This window comes from Ictidomys tridecemlineatus, chromosome 2 (assembly GCF_052094955.1).
Source record: "Ictidomys tridecemlineatus isolate mIctTri1 chromosome 2, mIctTri1.hap1, whole genome shotgun sequence".
Taxonomy (NCBI): Eukaryota; Metazoa; Chordata; class Mammalia; order Rodentia; family Sciuridae; genus Ictidomys; species Ictidomys tridecemlineatus.
The window spans coordinates 132514180-132531418 of NC_135478.1; the positions used below are offsets into that span (position 1 = coordinate 132514180).

General features: G+C 46.7%; 1 protein-coding gene across 16 annotated transcripts in view; it reads left to right on the forward strand.

The window, feature by feature from the left end:
- Positions 1-565: 565 nt before the first annotated feature.
- Camk2b (calcium/calmodulin dependent protein kinase II beta) overlaps positions 566-17239 on the forward strand; it is a 94600-nt gene continuing 77926 nt past the window's right edge. For 5 of the 16 annotated variants that reach the window (XM_078039810.1, XM_078039811.1, XM_040291885.2 and 2 more), the window contains exon 1: positions 566-758. In XM_078039810.1, the coding sequence (XP_077895936.1) occupies positions 694-758 (65 nt within the window). In that variant the 5' untranslated portion in view covers positions 566-693. The remainder of the gene's footprint in view (positions 759-17239) is intronic. The other 11 variants (XM_078039812.1, XM_021722315.3, XM_021722316.3 and 8 more) reach the window with 5 other exon arrangements.

Below are 17239 nucleotides of genomic sequence, written 5' to 3' on the forward strand. Positions count from 1 at the left end.
TGCAGCCCAGGGGAGGGAGCCTTCAGGGCAGAGGAGGCTGGGTTCATTGTATTCGGTCCCTTGTGTGTGTGTGAGTAGGGGAGTCTCTGGCATCCTGGTATCCCAGGGAAGAGCCAGCTCTTCGGTGGTTGCCTGTGCAGGGCGCGGTGGGTGCCCAGCGCAGGTGCAGTGTGCGGGCACCGTGCGGGTGCGGCCCAAGTGCGGGGGCGGGGCGCGGGCACGGCTGTTAGTGCGATGTGCGGGCGCAGTGCGGGTGCAGGCGCGGGCGCGGAGTGTGTGCGGGGTGCAGGCGCGATTCGGGTGCAGGGTGAGGCGCGCGTGCGGGTGCAGGCGCGGGAACGAGTGCAGGTACAGGGTACTGGTGCGGTGCGTGTGCGGGTGCAGGCAGGAGCTGAGTGAGTAGGGTGCGGGCGCGGCGCGTACAGAAGGCAGCGGGCCCGGCGGGCGCGGCGGCGGTGACAGCGGCGCCCGCGCCTCCCCGCGCGTAGGTGTGCGGCGCGCTCCTGGCGGGGACCGAGCGAGCAGATCTCGCGTGCGCTCGCCGCGCGGCGCAGCCCAGCCCGGCCCCCGCCCGGCGCCGCGAGCCGAGGTGTCTCCCGCGCCCGCGCCCGTGTCGCCGCCGTGCCCGCGAGCGGGAGACGGAGTCGCCGCCCGAGCGCAGCCGAGCGCACGCCGAGCCCGTCCGCCGCCGCCATGGCCACCACGGTGACCTGCACCCGCTTCACCGACGAGTACCAGCTTTACGAGGATATTGGCAAGTAAGAGCAGAGGCGCGCGCGTCCTGGCCTGGGACCCTAGAGGAGTGGGGCCCCGGGGAACTGGGACCCTCCGCGCCGCGGGTTCCGAGCGCACTGCGGCCCCGCGCGCCCCCGGCTCCTCCCGGTTCCCGGCCCTACCGCACGGCCCCGCGCGGGCCTGACCCTCGAGCCTCGGTGCTGGGCCCGGCTGCTGGACCGCAGCGTGTACGGCCCTGCCCAGCTCGGTGGCTCGGCCGGGGCCCTGACTCAAGGTTCTGGACTCGGCGCGGCGGGGGCGGCAGCAGGTGTCCCCGGAGCGCCGGACAGACGTGACGCATTTGGCGGCGGGGAGGTCAGAGAGGAGGGGCACATGGGGGTGACAGCCGGGCCTGGAGCTCCGGGAGGGGTCAGTCGTGGCCCCAGGGGGTCATCCCCGGTGTGGGAACGCTGTCCCCACCCCCACCCGAGCGGCAGGCAGCGGGGGTGGCGGACCTGCTCCCGCCTGCTTCTGCGCGTGGCCCCATCTGTGCGGGGGGTGCCGGCGTGGGAGCAGCTTCTGCCAGGGGTCCCTTGAGGAATCTGGGTTCTGGAGGATTTTCCCCCCAGATTCTTCTGGAAACGAATTTGGAGAGCGGGGGAAGAGGTCAAAGAGCCTGGATCAGGTCATCAGGGTGGGAAATGAGGGGGTGAGGCGGGGAACCCGATTGGGCTTCCGACTTTGGGGTCATCGAGGCAGGTGGAGACTGGATTTTGGAGCATTATTTTTTGTGGTGGTGATTGGTTGAAAGGAGGGGGTTTGGAAGCTTATTTCAGGTAGGGCCTCACGGGGAACAGGTGCCCTGGCTCCTCTTACTGTGCTCCGCAGCGTGAACAATGTGGGGGCGGGAGCCCTAGTTTGGAGTGTCCAGACCTGGCTTTGCCCCTTGGGTCAGAGACCAAGAAGCCCTTCAGGGGCCTCGTCTCTAACGTAGGGTCTCCTTTCTGAGTCTGGGTAGCTGCACTTGGCATCCCTTGGGGCTGGTTTGAGAACTCCAGATCCCCATCTCCTCCCCCCTCCCCCCACCCCTCCTGCGCGGTGGGGGCGCGCTGGCGAGATTTCCTATTACACATCCAGCAGCAAATCCTTTTTTTCCTTTACTAAAAAAGCGTCTGGTGAAACCTTGTGGTGGGCGAGGGACGCTGATCATTGATAATTGTGGAGTGCCCAGCTGGAGGAGTGTGGGGGTGTGCGCATTCCCCACTTCCCTGCACGTGTAGAGAGGAATCGGGTCAGGCCTGGGGGGTGAGGAACACAGTGAAGTGACAGAGAGGAAGTCTATGCTGGATAGCAAGGGGTGGGGGTTGGGTGGACCTGGAGAGCCACCCAGGGGACATCCTCATCCTCACTGTGTGCTCCTCCCTGTGGGCCCCAGGGACACAGGTCTTGAAGAAGCTTCCAGGAGCAGTCTGGGGGATGGAGGCCTGTGAGGAAGAGGGTGACAGGTTGGGAGCCCTTAGGTGGGGGTGAGCTGGCTTCCTATGTGGACAGAAGGCCCAGGGCTGTGGGTGGGGGGCTGGCTCTCCAGCTCTCAGACCCTCAGTTGAGTAGCTCTGTTCCTGTCCATCCTGTCTCCTCCAGAGCTGTGTCCTGCACTGCGGGGCAGATGGCAGCAGTCAGTGTGCCTGCCTGGTTCTGTCAGGAAGAGGCAGCAGGGGGTAGTCTCTTCTTCCTGGGGAAGCTTCTTGGCTTCTTTTGTGCTTGTGCTCAGGCCTCACCAGTCTCCTCCAAGAAGCCCCTTTCAGGACCTCCCAATTTGCCCTGGTTTCCCAGTCTGCAGCTCACCACTGCTCTTCCCTCCTTGGCTTTGGTGTGAGCTTCCCTGAGTTGAGCGATGGCATAAGTGACCAGCCCTCCCCTGAGCCTCTGGGTCTAGCAGCTGTTGGTTATTGTCAGCCACGCTGGGGGGTGGAGGTTGAGAGGGCTGATGGCAGGTGAGACAGAGGGCTCAGACAGGTGAGAGCTGGGGCCACCAGCTCCTTCTGTAGACAGGCAAGACAATGAGCCCTCATCATAAAGGAGCACATGGAGAGGCCAGGCATGTGATCAGGCAAGGAATGAAGCCTCAAGTCAAGGGGACCTGGGACCAGAGGCTAGGAATCCTAGCCAGAATGAGTTGGTTCAGTCTAGCATTCATTTGTGGAGTTTGCTAGGTGCCAGGGCCAAATGCAGGAAGTATATTTGGAGGGCAGGACACCCCTAGGCCAAGCTGGGGGAACTCAGGCCCATGGCCATGTCCGACAATTGTTGATAGTGCCTGCCTGGGGCACAGTGGTGTTGCTTCCCAGCCCCAGGTGGACACATCCAAGTTTATTTAAAGCCATAGTCCTGGCACCCAGTCAGGCTGACTCCCTGCTTGGCGGAAGGACAGGGTCACAGGCCCACAGCTGCGTGTGTGTGATGGGGCGTTGGCCTTTGCCTTCTCGGCTGTCTCTGCTCCTGATCTTTCCCTGGACACTTGGGCAGCAAGTCAACTGGCCAAGGAGAGATACTTTCTGGGGCCTGCTCCACTTGTCCCCAGTGACAGTGCTGCAGTGTGTGCCGTTCCTTGCCCAACTCCGTGGGGCTCGTGGACATTTGCCCGGAGGCCCATATGCTGGGATACGGAGCCACCTCTAGCCTAGGTCCTGCGAGCCGACACAGAGCAAAGGAGGAAAACCCTCAGTCCACACGGACCAAATAACAGTACAGTTTACTTTTTTTATTAGGTAGATTTTTAAAATCCAGAAATTCTAGGGTAAACAAAATGAACACTCTTGTCTCTTCTACCCAGAATCGAAAACTATTCATCATTTTGGTTTAAGTCCTGTTTTAAAGTTATGAAAAGTAAAGCATTACAAATAAATGTTAAGTAACCCATTTTCCTCTGACTGCTGTTGGGCATTTGTATCCTTTCTCCCGGGCTCTTGAGCCTGGGAGATAGAAGTATCCATACTAATATGTGGGATTCTTTCACGTGTTTTCTCAGCATAGTCTTATTGACATCTGCGCGCACCAATAAATTGTGGTCGCCGACTGCTGCGTGGTGATCCATCGTATCAACACCATGTCTCATCTGCTTTCCTCCTGATGGGAGTCTAGATTTGCTTCCTGCTTTGCACTCTTACCCACCCCGAGACCAACACTGTGCATGTGTTCGCTAGTGCAGGGGTGAGAGTTTCTTTGGGGTTTATCCCTGTCAGTGGGGTTGTCAGTGAGGGTCTAGTCTGCCATGTCCACTCCCACTAGTTGTGTTGTGGATACCCCTGCCCTTGGTGCTGCTCTCCCTGGCACAGGCAGGTGGTGAAGGTTTATGGGCAGGAAGTGTCTCACATTCTGGGTTCTAGCTTGTGAATCTTTCACTTTTGGGAAGTCATTGTTGTCTTAAAACATAGATGATCTCCTTAGAGGGAAACAGTTCCCATGAGGTTTTGTATGTAATTTCAGGAGTTCATGAACCCCTCCAGAGGACTGGGGCCATGGCCCACGTGGTCACAGCATCTAATGGGTGTGGAACTTTAAATGTTTGATATTATTTGAGCTGTCCAGGAACGCTTTCCCTCCACCTCTGTTCTACAACTACAGAAACTGCTGGGAAGATCAGCAACTTGCCCAAATTTAGGCAGCAGGTATGTCCTTGACTTCCAGCTCAGGGTATCTCCCATTCCTCCCAGCAATCCCCAAACCTCAGTTAGGCCTAGAATTGACCTTGATGTGTCCTTGACTCCTCCACTGGCCCCCAGGAAGTAGAGAGCAGGCTGCATTCTGGGGCATGTGTAACCTGCCCACTCACTGGAGGTATTGCTGTTTGCTCCTGCTTTCTGCCAGCAGGCCTACTCTGAACCAGTGGATGGCCTGCTAGGTAGTTAATAGATAAACTTCAGAAATTCAGAGCAGATCAATTTTTGAGACTTCCTTGCTTTGAAGCGGTTGCCAGGGAAGACAGGAATGGAGTGGAGGAGGAATCTTGTATTTTTCCTCCTCCCTTCCTCTGGTACATCAGTCCCTTCCTGTCTCAGGGTCTTTGCCAATGACAGGCTCCATTTTCTTGGGCTACTCAGCCAGGCTGTCCCAAACACTATCCCTCCCCCAGTTGCCTTTCCCTCCTCAGGACTCTCGTTACTTTGCCTTCTCCCTTGTACCTTGCTCTGTGGGATACTGGGGTGCAAGATGTGTTAGGACTTGGCCACTTACCCACCCACAGGCAGGGCTGGGTCCCTAGGTCCTGGCCTGAGGGTGGCTTCTGCAGGTGAGGAAGGAGTGAGTGGCCTCAGGCCTACTGGTCTGTCTCCAAGAAGGCCAGAGAAGTTCTTGTCTTGATTCTTTAATGTAGGGTAGTTTAAAAAGAAGTTGCACATGCTGAGGTTGCTGGCAAGATGCGCATTAAGGTGACGCTAGTTTAGTTACTATTTAATGGTATTTTTATACCATAACCTACTTTGCTGAGAGCTAAGAATATATCTGCATGCTTGCTACCGGACTCTTTCTTTTCTGGTAACAGTTGCTAGCACTTCAGTGGTGCTTATTTTATTAACATGCTTGCTCTGTGAAATAGGTGCTGTGATATTCCCAGTTTACAGAAGAGGTGACTGAGGCACTGAGAAGCCCCATCCCCAGCAAAAAGTCATACAGGGTCAGAGTTTGATTCTAGGTACTTTGACTCTGAACTCTATAATCTGCTTCTCTCAAAAGCACATGAACCTACTCTATAATGTACTTTAAAAATGCTGTTTTTCTGTTAACTGACTTGTGGCAAGCTTGTGGTCCACTCTGAACCCAGGCTTCTGGAGACTGCACCTGACCTCATCTAGCAGCTTGCCATGCTGTCTTTGTGCCTTTCCAAACCCAGGGCACTGCCCCCCCCCCCAGTTCCCATTTGTGAAAATGTCGTTTCTTTTCATTGTCTCTCCTTGACAACCAGCAATCTGACCCCATTTGAAACCAGTAAGACTTGAAACTTTTATTTTATTAATTAAATTACTAGGGCAATATAGTCTTGTTGTGAAAAAAAAAATCAAGTAGTAAGAAGTGTGCACCAGAATGTGCTGGAAAAACCTGGGCTGTTTATTTTTATGTCACTATAAGGTTGTGTTATGTATACACATATCTACACAGATACATATATGTCATGTGTCTATGATTTTAAAGCACATATGGAATCACTATGCATGTGACTGGTGACACTTTTCCATGCTTATCCGCCATGTCAGTATGTCTTTTCCTAGGGATTTGAGCTACGGGTCCCCTTAGCAGAGAGATGGATGTACATGCATTGGCCATACATTTATTTTATTTATTTATTTATTTAAATTTTTAAAATTGTAGATGGACACAATACCTTTATTTTATTTATCTGTTTTTATGTGGAGCTGAGGATCCAACCCAGTGCCTTACATGTGCGAGGCAGATCCTCCACCCCAGAGCTACAACCCCAGCCCTGGCCATACTTTTAAAACCCAAATTTGGGACCAGTCTTCTGATGAGTGTGACAGAAGATGGGAGGGCCCTATACTTGAATTCAGGGCCTGAAAAGTTTCTAGGAAGGTGTGATTCTTGTGAATGAAGGGCTGGGTTCTTGGTATTACCGCAGGTACTGACCACTTAGATGTGCAGAGGTTAAGGTCATTGATACTAAGAAAGTCCCAGTCTCACTTGAAGAAACTGAAGAGTGTATTCTGGGCTTTTTTTTTTTTTCTTTGTATCTGGGCCTCCACAAGAATGGAGGGGAAGGATATGCAATGCTTGTTTTTCTAATAGGAATGATTCTCTTATTTTGGCTCTCTTGGCCTTTCAAGAGTCTATATTGAGTCATTCTGGAATTTAATAGTAATTTGATGGAAAAGACCAAGTAGATAGAAATGTGTAACGATTGCTCTGGGAAGACGTCTTGACCCCATACTCCCTGGTCCAAGTGAGAGATATGGCCTTTCCAAAGATTTTAAGTTTTTTTGTTTCTGTCTCTCCTACCAAAAATGGAATCTGATTTGATTATTCGTGAAGCATCCTTTACAGCTGCAAGTCACTTTGTTAGTGTAGAAACATGAAAATGCATATGTGTCAATTTAGTTCGGGGTAGAAAACATTGCCATATGGATATATCACATACAAATACCTATCTTATTCATATGCAAATCTGAATGTATTTAAAATAAAAACATGGTTTTGTGTGAAAGATGGTGTTTTTAGCTGCTGAACTTTGGGTGGCTTCTGTCTCCTGGATGAGAATCACAAACTTGATTAGGGCTCAGCGGCTGGTGGACATGGTGCCTCATATTTTTACATGATGATCCTAAAATAACTAAAGTCACTGTTCTTTATTAAGCCAGATACAAGCTTTAGTAGAATCTAGAACAGATTGGTAGTCAGGCAACAATTTTGGGATATTTTATAGAAGGGGGTATCATTCCCACTATTGACAATCACCCCTATCTTTGTCTCCCCACTTTTTTTTTTAAAGAGAGAATGAGAGAGGAGAGAGAGAGAGAGAGAATTTTTTTTAATATTTATTTTTTAGTTCTCGGCAGACACAACATCTTTGTTGGTATGTGGTGCTGAGGATTGAACCCAGGCCGCACGCATGCCAGGCGAGCGCGCTACCGCTTGAGCCACATCCCCAGCCCATGTCTCCCCACTTTGTGAGCAGCATGTGAACCTGGTTAGGGAAGGAGCCGTTCTCATGTTTTGGGGAGATGCCAGGGTTTGTGCTCTGCTGTAATGCACATCTAGTCAGTGCTGGTTTCCAAGCCTCCTTCTTTCACCCAATGTGCTTGAGTGCTCAGACCAGTGCCTGGGCACACAGCAGGTGCTCAGCAGTGGCTCTGTGATAGCCTGGACCGTTCAGGCCTTGCAGTCCTGCCTGCTTCCCAGAGCAGTGTCATCCCACTTCACAGATGCAGGTCCTCCAGTGTCTGCTGGTACCTTCCTAGTGACCTGCTGGTCTTGCCACCTGGTGAGACAGCCACAGAGCTGTCACTCTTAGACACCTGCCTGGAGCAGGCCTCCAGGTGGTTTGCAGCATCCTGCTCATTTCATAATGAAGTTCTCCATGGTATTTCTGTTCTTGCATGTTGAGGGACAGCCTGATTCTCTAAGTCCATGGGTTTGATCCAGGCTGGCTGTTGGGAGGTTTGTGGCTCTAGTAGAAGCAGAATCTTCTGAAGAAGAAGTGATCAGGGGGATGCTTCTCAGCTCAGGCTGAAGCTTGGAGACCTCTGGGGAAATGTTCACTGAAGCCCAGTTACTCAGACACTAGGGTTTTGAAAAGCTTCCAAGTGATTCCAGTGGTAAATGCATATGCCATGAAGCCTGAACCTGTCCTATGGCCCGAGCCGTACAACCCTCACATTCCTTGGTTCCTTAAGAGCCTCACTATTTGTGTTTGGAATTTGGCTTTGTTTTCTGTACACTCACAATGATATTAACCCCCATCCCATCCAAGTTTTCTAGAGTAGTAATGTCCAGAAGAAGTGAAATGTAGCTATGAAGGGGATCCACATGTGTGATTTAAAAAATTCTAGTACATAAAAAAAACAAGTCAAAAGAAACAGTGAAAGTAATTTTACATACACACATTTAACCTTATATTCATATATATTTTCAACATGTAATCAATGTAAAATTATTAAGTATTTTGCATTCCTTTTTATGTTATATCTTAGAAACCTGTTGTGTATTTTATATTTAAGGTATGTCTTGGTTTGGACTAGACATTCCAGGTTCTTGTAGTTATGAGATGCCAAGTGGCTATTGAGCTGGACAACACGAGACCAGAGCTTACATTTTTTTTCCTGGTTTCTTTTGAGGATGGTAGTTACATTCTGGGTTGTATTTGCCAGTTGTTGATTTCTCTTGCTGTCCTGAAGATTCTTTTATTCATTGTACAAATCTGGTTGCACATTCACCATCTGTCAGGCATCTTCCAGCTGCTTGGGAAACAGTAGTGAGCAAAACAGTCAAGGATGCCTGCCTTGGGGAGCTTATGTGCTGGTGGCAGGTGAGAGACAGGTAAAAACTAAACAGATTCTGACGGGACCCTGTGCAGTGGTATGCACCTGTAATCCCAGCTATTTAGGAGGCTGAGGAAGGAGGGTCACGAGTTTGAGGCCAGCTTGTCCAAAATAAGACAGTTTAATCAAAGGTCTGGGTAGAGGAGCTGGAGTTGTAGCTTAGTGGTAGAGCACTTGCCTAGCATGTGTGAGACACTGGGTTCAGTTCTCGGCACTGCATATAAATAAATGAATAAAATAAAGGTCCATCAATATCTAAAAAAAAAAAGGACTGGGTAGAGTACTTGCTTAGCTTATGCAAGGTCCTGGGTTCAATTCCCCAGTACTGAAAAAAAGAATTATATGATAGTGTAGCTGGTGATGAATATCTGTGGAAATGTAGAAATACCAGTTAGAAGGAAGATTGCAGCTATAAAAAGGGTGGTCAGGGATTTTAATTAGAAGAAGATATTCCAAGCTTGTACAAATATATCAAAATTGTTTACACAGTTATGTATAGCTAAAGAGAACAAATAAAAATTGCTCTTTTTAAGAAAGTGTCATCAGGCCAAGAAAAAAAGAGAGTAGACTCAAATTGCTCAGGTCAGGAATGAGAGAGGAGACATTACTACCAAATTGAAAGAAATAAAAAGGATTATAAGGAAATACTGTGAAAAATTATGTGCCGGGCTGGAGTTGTAGCTCTGTGGTAGAGCAATTGCCTTGCATGTGTGAGGCCCTGGGTTTGATCCTCAGCATCATATAAAATAAATACATAAATAAAAATAAAGATATTGTGTCCATTTACAACTAAACATAAAATTTTTAAAAATTATGTGCTGGTCTGGGTCTGGGGTTGTGGGTCAGAGGTAGAGTGCTCGCCTACATGCTGAAGGCACTGGGTTCGATCTTCAGCACCACATAAAAATAAAGATATTGCATCCACCTATAACTAAAAATGAATATTAAAAAAAATTATGTGCTGGTCTGGGGTTGTGGCTCAGCAGTAAAGCGCTCATCTAGCTCATGCAAGACCCTGGGTTCAATCCTCAGCACCACATAAAAATAAATAAGTAAACAAAATAAAGGTATTGTGTGAAAAAAAATTTAGATAGCCTAGATGAAATGCACAAAGAGAAGGACGTAAACTACTGAAACTGACCCAAGAAGAAATAGAAAATTTGACAAGTAGAGATTGAATTAGTAATTTCAATGTCCCATTCTGAAACACCCAGTCTCTGAGACCTTTATGATAAATTCTACCAAGCATTTAAAGAGGAATTAATACAGTTTTTCATAAACTTTCCCAAAATATAGAAGGGGAACAAATTCCTCCCAGTTCGTTTAATGAAGCCAGTAACTGTAAATGACAGACCATCTGATACCAGACCAGAAAGGACATTACAACTGGTATCTTTTATAAAATAATAATGAAACCAACTAGCAACATATGAAAAGGATAGCACATTACAAACAAGTAGCATTTATCCCAGGAATGAAAGGTTGGTTTAACATAAAAAGCAATCTGTGTAATATACCATATTGATAGACTAATCAAAAAAAGAATGATTATCCCAATAAATGCAGAAGAAGCATTTGACAAAATCCAGTACTATTTCATGATAAAAAAACACTACAAATTAGGAAAGAGAACTTCCTAAACTTGTTTAAAGGCATTTATGAAAAATCCACAGCTAAAATTATATTTGATGGTGAAAGACTAGATGTGTTTTTCCTAAGATCAGAAACAAAACAAGGATGTCTTTTCTTTTCATTTCTCTCTATCATGGTACAAAAAGGTTCTAGCCATGGCTATTAGGTAATAAAGAAAAATAACCAGAAAAAGAACAGATAAAACTACCTCTTTGTGGATGACATGATCTTGTGTAAGAAAATCCTAAGTAATTTACTAAAAAAAAAATCAGAACTAAAAAAATGAATCGAGCAAAGTTGCAGAATAAAAGATCAATGTACAAATATCTAGTATATTTCATTACACTAGTAATGCTTAATCTCGAAATTAAGACAAATAATTCCATTTAAAATATCATCCAGGGGCTGGGGATGTGGCTCAAGCGGTAGCACGCTCACCTGGCATGCGTGTGACCCAGGTTCGATCCTCAGCCCCACATACAAACAAAGATGTTGTGTCCGCCAAAAACTAAACAATAAATATTAAAATTAAAAAAAATAAAAAATAAAATATCATCCAAAGGAATACATTTAATAAAAGAAAAGACATATTTGTGTGTTGAAAACTACAAACCACTCTTGAGAGAAATTAAAGAAGACCTATATAAATGTAAAGGCATCCCATGTTCATGGATTGAAGGCAATATTATTAAGACGGTAGTTCAATCCAAATTGACTTACAAATTCAATGTATTATCTCTTTAAAATTTTTTGTTTGTCTTAAAATTTACATGTAAATGCAAGGGACTCAGAATAGTCAAAATAATCTGTAAACGAAAAACAAACTTAAAATCACACATCCTGATTTCAAAACTATAGGGCTACATCAGTTAAGACAGTGTGGTATTTGCAGAAGGATAAACACATAGATCAGTGGAATAAGATTGAGAATCTGGAATAAATCTATTTATCGATGGCCAACTGATTTTGACAAAGGTGCCCTGATGATCCAATGGGGGAAAAAAATAAGAGTCCATTCCACAAATGTACAGTTGAGTATTCAGGTGCAAAAGAATGAAGTTGAAACCTTAATTGATACTGTATACAAAGATTATCTCCAAAAAATTATTTCAAAATGGATGGCAGACTTAAATGTAAGAGCTAAAACACTGTTAAACTCTTAGAAGAAAATATAGGAGTAAATCTTTGTGATTTTGGTTTAGGCAATGGTTTTGTAGACATGACACCAAAAATATACAGTAAAAGAAATACAGATAAACTGAACTTTATTAACATTCAAGTTTGTACTTCAAATAATATTTTCAATAAAGTGTGAAAAGACAACATATAAGAAGCTGATTCTTATTTGCCAATCATATATTTGATGAGGAATTAGTATTCAGAATGCTTTAAGAACTTTTAATACTTAACAGTAAAATAAACAACCCAATTAAAAAATGGGCAGAGGATATGAACAGACATTTCTTCAAAGAAGGCATTATAAATGCCCAACAACACATGAAAATATGCTCAACATCATTAGTCATTCTGGATATATCCACATATGAACTTGTTCATATTCATCATTATCCATAACAGCCCAAAAGTAGAAACAGCTCAAATGTGTATCATCTGAAGAATGAATAAAGAAATGGAATATTCTAAAAGTTCTAGAAGTTCTAACAATACTGCTACATGTTACAACATGGATGACCCTTAAAAACATGCTTAGTGGGGCTGGGATTGTAGCTCAGTGGTAGAGTGCTTGCCTAGCACGTGTGAGGTACTGGGTTTAATCCTCAACACCACATATAAATAAATAAAAAAGGTGTTTTATCCATCTCCAATTAAATTTTTTTAAGTATTTATTTTTTATTTGTATTTGGACACAATACCTTTGTTTTATTTATTTTTATGTGGTGCTGAGGATTGAACCCAGGCCCTCACAGGTGCTAGGTGAGCACTATACCACTGAGCCACAACCCCAGCCCCTCCAACTAAAAATATTTTTTAAAAACATGCTCAGTAAAAGAAGCAAGTCACAAAAGACCACATATTCTATAATTCATTTATATGAAATGTCTGGAATAGGGCTGGGGCTGTCGTTCAGTGGTTGAGCACTTGCCTCGCAGGTGTGAGACCCTGGTTCAATCCTCAGCACCACATAAAAATAAATAAATAAATAAATAATTTAAAAAAATGTTCAGAATAGGTGAATCCTCAGAGCAGACAGTGGAACTGAGGGTGCAGTGGGGAGAGAGGATCAGAAGTGACTGCTAATGGATAGGAGTTTCTTTTGGGAGTGATGAAGTGTTGTAAATTTAGATGGTGGTAATGGGTGTACAACTCTGTGGATGTATTAAAAGCCATTGGATTATAAGCTCTAAGTGGATGGATTGTTTGATATATGAATTATATCTCAGTAAAGTTATTAAAATGTGTAAATCCCACTTAGAAAAATAAAAACTCTTCCATCTGGATCTCAACCTTCCAATTGCTGAGAAGTGAGCTTTAAAACTAATGTGATCGCCAACACCTCACTCAGGGCCTTCCTTAATCGGCAGGACCTGCCAGAACGGTTGCTCTGGCTGGCCAGCTCTTTTGAGCCAATTCTGCTGTGGAGTCTTCACAAATGAACCACAGTGAGAAACGGTCTTGTCACCACAACCTCTGACCTGTGCCTGGTGACGGTGTCTCTAAACTTAGCCAGTCCCTGGGCCCCTGCCTGATGTGAGCTCAAGCCTGAGGCATGGGAACGTCAGGTTCCCATTTGGCAAGAAGCGTCCAGGACCTGTGGGCCCCTTTAGCTCTGACCTGGACCCAAGACGCATGCCACCTCCTATCTTTCCCAAAGGCAGGTAAGTGGTGAGGGCACACCCCGAGGGCTTCACTTTCAGGAATGTCCTTCTGATGGTTCCACTTCTAGGGACCCAATAAGTGCCTTGGCTCTCAAAACTTGACATAGTGGCCTCACTCCATGTTCTGGGATCCATCTTCCTTCTTTTCTGAACAGCTTTCAAGACCATCCCTTCGACACTCAAGGCCAGATCTTTGCAGCAAGGCTGGAGCTGAGGCTTCCCTTTACTCCCGTGTGAGGTGGCATCCCTGATCCCTTTGTTGCCTTCTTTCCTTCCTCAGAGAAGGTTCAAGAGGCTCAGGCACCTCAAGTCTGGGTAGAGGTCCTCATGACAGCAGTACAACTTTGCTGTGGTGGAACATCTGGGGCACAGATGTGGCTGCTCTGAAAAGCAGCCCCAAGATCAGGGAGATTAGGATAGAGTATGTGAGAACTCGCTTATTGCTCAGGACAGTAGGCTGGGCAGCAGGACAGTTGGGATCCTTAGGGGCTGTGTGTTTGGCAGTCACTGAAAACTTGGTAGACACAAGGCCTCTGCAGGCTGGAAGGAAGTGAGGGTCTGAGGGTCCCTCTCTGTCCCCAGTGGCCCAGCCTGTGTCTGACCCCTGCAGAGATGAAGCCCCTTTCCCATCCTGGGCTCGCTGCCTCTCCACCTGACCTGGCTCATCCCCTCATCATAACAGCTCCCAGACAATGCCAGGAGCATTATCCACAGACCCCACCATCTGAAAGTCCTAACAGAATCCATGGTTTGGGTGCTTTTCATGATTCCTCTGCAGGCTGAGAGGAATGTTATCCTTACACTAATTTTCTGATTGGCGTTCACAAACCTTGTTTTAACCAATGACCTGCATGACGGACAGCCAAGGACAACCTGTCTTGTGGGAGGAGTGTTGCTCTGAACCTCTCTGGCAGGATGGCCTTCAGGGCATCTGGGGCTGGGGAGGTCTGGGGACTGCCAGCTTCATGGGAACATGGTGGGGACAGAACAGCCCTGCCTGCCACCCATTGCTTTTAGTTCATGATTTACTGTCTGGAGTCATTATGGATTTTTTCCTTTAGATTTTTCTTACTTGTCACCAGAGGTTAAGGTTTCATTGGACACATGGGAGTTCTTTTTAAAAACCATATTTATTTAAATATTTATTTTTGGTACCGAGGATTGAACCCAGGGGTGCTCAACCACTGAGACACATTCCCTTCCCTTTTTATATTTTATTTAGAGATGAAGTCTTGCTAAGTTGCTTAGGGCCTTGCTCAGTTACTGAAGCTGACTGAATTTGTGATCCTCCTGCCTCAGCCTCCCAAGCTGCTGGGATTACAGGTGTGTGCCATTGTGCCCAGCTAAAAGATTTTAAAGAAAGCATTTCAAGTACAAGTCTTTCATTATTTCTTAAAGATTTCTCAGAGATTTGGCCACATGTCTTACCAGGACATTTTAAAAAATGTGGTAAAATACACATAACACAAAACTTACTGTCTTAATTATTATTAAGAGTATGATTCAGTCACATTAAGTATAGCCATCACCACCATCCATTTCCAGAATTTTTTATTTTCTCTAATGGAAACTCTGTCCCCATTAAACACTAATTCTCTTTACACCTTCCCACAGCCCCTGGTAACCCCCATTCTACTTCCTGCCTCAGAATTTGACTCCTCTAAATACCTCATATAAGTGAAATCATACAGTATTTGTCCCTTCACAGATGTCTTATTTCACTCAGCACAGTATCTGCAAGGTTCTTCCATGTGGAATGTGTCAGAATATCCCTCCTGTCTACCTTTTTAAAAAAATTTTTTTTTTTTGCAAAGCTGGGGATGGAACCTAGGACCTTATGCATGCTAGGCAAGAGCTCTATCACTAAAATGCATACCAGCCCTCTCTCCTGAATAATATTCCATTGTATGTGTAGACCATGTTTTGCTTATCCGTTCATCTATCAATGAATGCTTTCACCCCTTAACAATTGTGAATAATGCTGCTTTGAATATGATATACAAAAATATTTTAAGGCCTATGATACATGATTTCCTCCTGCTGGGCATGGCTTATTGGCCACTGGGAGGTATAGCCTTGGGCCGCCACGTATCTCTGGGTTTTGGCCTCACCCATATAAACCGGATGTGTCAGGTCACGTGACTTTCTAGGGTCCCTTCTGGTTCTGTGGAAATCCATTTCTTTTCTTTGAGAGTTGCTGCAAAGCTTAGCCTTTGGACATGAAGGTGCCCCACAGACCAATCCCAAGGACAGTTCTTACCGCATCCTTTTGCATTCCTTAAGAATAAAATAAGGGCTGGGTTTGTGGCTCAGTGGCAGAGCACTTGCCCAGCACATGCAAGGCCCTTGGTTCGATCCTCAGCATCACATAAAATAAATAAATAAAATAAAGATATTATGTCTAGCTAAAAAATAAATATTTTTAAAAAAGAATAAGAGTGATTAAATTTGTTTGATCTGAAATGTAACACAAAACAAAAATCCTGAAAACTTTAATTGGTATGCACATTACAGGGAAAACCAAGGGGACATAAACATTATGAGTTCTGAAGCCTCTCTGATTCTGGGTCTGTGAGTTGGGAGCCTGCACGTCCCAGGTATAGCTGCTGTGCCCAGAGTCTGTGTCCATGGTACCAGACTGTACATATCCTGAGTCCTCCCACTTGTCCTCCATGAGCCAACATGGCCTTCCATTCCTGGTGACTTTCCTCCCAGACACAGCAATGGGAGGCCTCTGCCAGGCAGGGGGCTGTGGATTCTGAAGTGTTGACTTTGAAGGTGGCTTTTTGGCTGCCATTGGGCCAGCCTTCTGAAGCACCCACTACTGCGGCTGTTTCTGAATCCATTTGCTGTTTGGCCTGGTGTCTTTCAGATTGGTACAAGCTTGGATGTTTTCACATCTCATAGAAGTTCTGATAACACAGGCTGCTTGCTGTCATGAGGCAAACTCTTCCTGCCGCCATGCTTCAGGCCACAGAGGAGAGACAGTCTATGTGCGAGGGAAGCTTTGGGCCAATGTGCCTGTACCCTGGGGGAAGATGGCTCTTCTGCACACCTGGATGACTTATCTCCTTCCTAAAGCCCTCTCTATGCCCTGTGATGGAGCTAAGGATCAGATATCCATGGTAGGCTCTCAGTGGGCAGGTGAAGAGAGGTCACAGCACATCCCTTTTTCCTACTAGCTCTGACCTCAGGCTTTAGCCAACCTGAGAGGATAGTGGCCTTGAAGCCACCATGAGTCCTTTCTCCTGCCAGGCCAGGAACACAGCCCTTGACTGAGTATGCCAACCTGGACCCCAGACCCTGGCTCCAGCTGGACAGCCTACTCAGAGGCAGACTGAGCCCCCTCCTTTTTGGGGCCTAGCCTGGTACCTGTCCACTCCCCTGGGACCTTACCTTTTCCCTGTCATTTCTCAGATGGAAGTGGCACTTTGGGGAATCTGCAGTTGTGCTGGTGGCCCAACAAGTGAGGGAGGCAGTGCCAGGTAGGGCTCTGGGCTGAGGACATAAGCCACCCTAGGAAGGGCACCACCCACAGCTCAGTGCTCTCCTGCCTTTGCTGGACCCTTCTGGCTCTCCCTGGCCTGTCAGTGAGGGGCAGGCTGGTATGGATAGATGCTCCAGGAGAGTTGGCCACTCAGCCCTAACCTCTTTGGGTGAGCATTAAGGGACTGCCATGCTTTCACATTTGCAAGACTTGCCAATGGGCAAAGTCTCTTCTCTGATGCTCAAATGATCAATCATAGAGACAGTGGTCACCCGTGTTCCTTGACCAGTACTGGGCCTGGCTTTCAGGAAACAGGTGGAATCTGGGGCCCTCCACTGCTCTTTCCCTGCAGTTTCCCTTGCACCTTGGTCCTCCCAGAGCTAACTGTGGTAGGTAATGGACCTCTTCCTGTGAACCCAGCCCAGAGAGGGCAGCAGAGGGGTCCAGGAGTTGGGTACTGAGGGGAGATGCTTGAGGAAGTGGGGGTTGTGGAGAAGTGCTGGCAGTCCCAGGCAGGGCAGAGG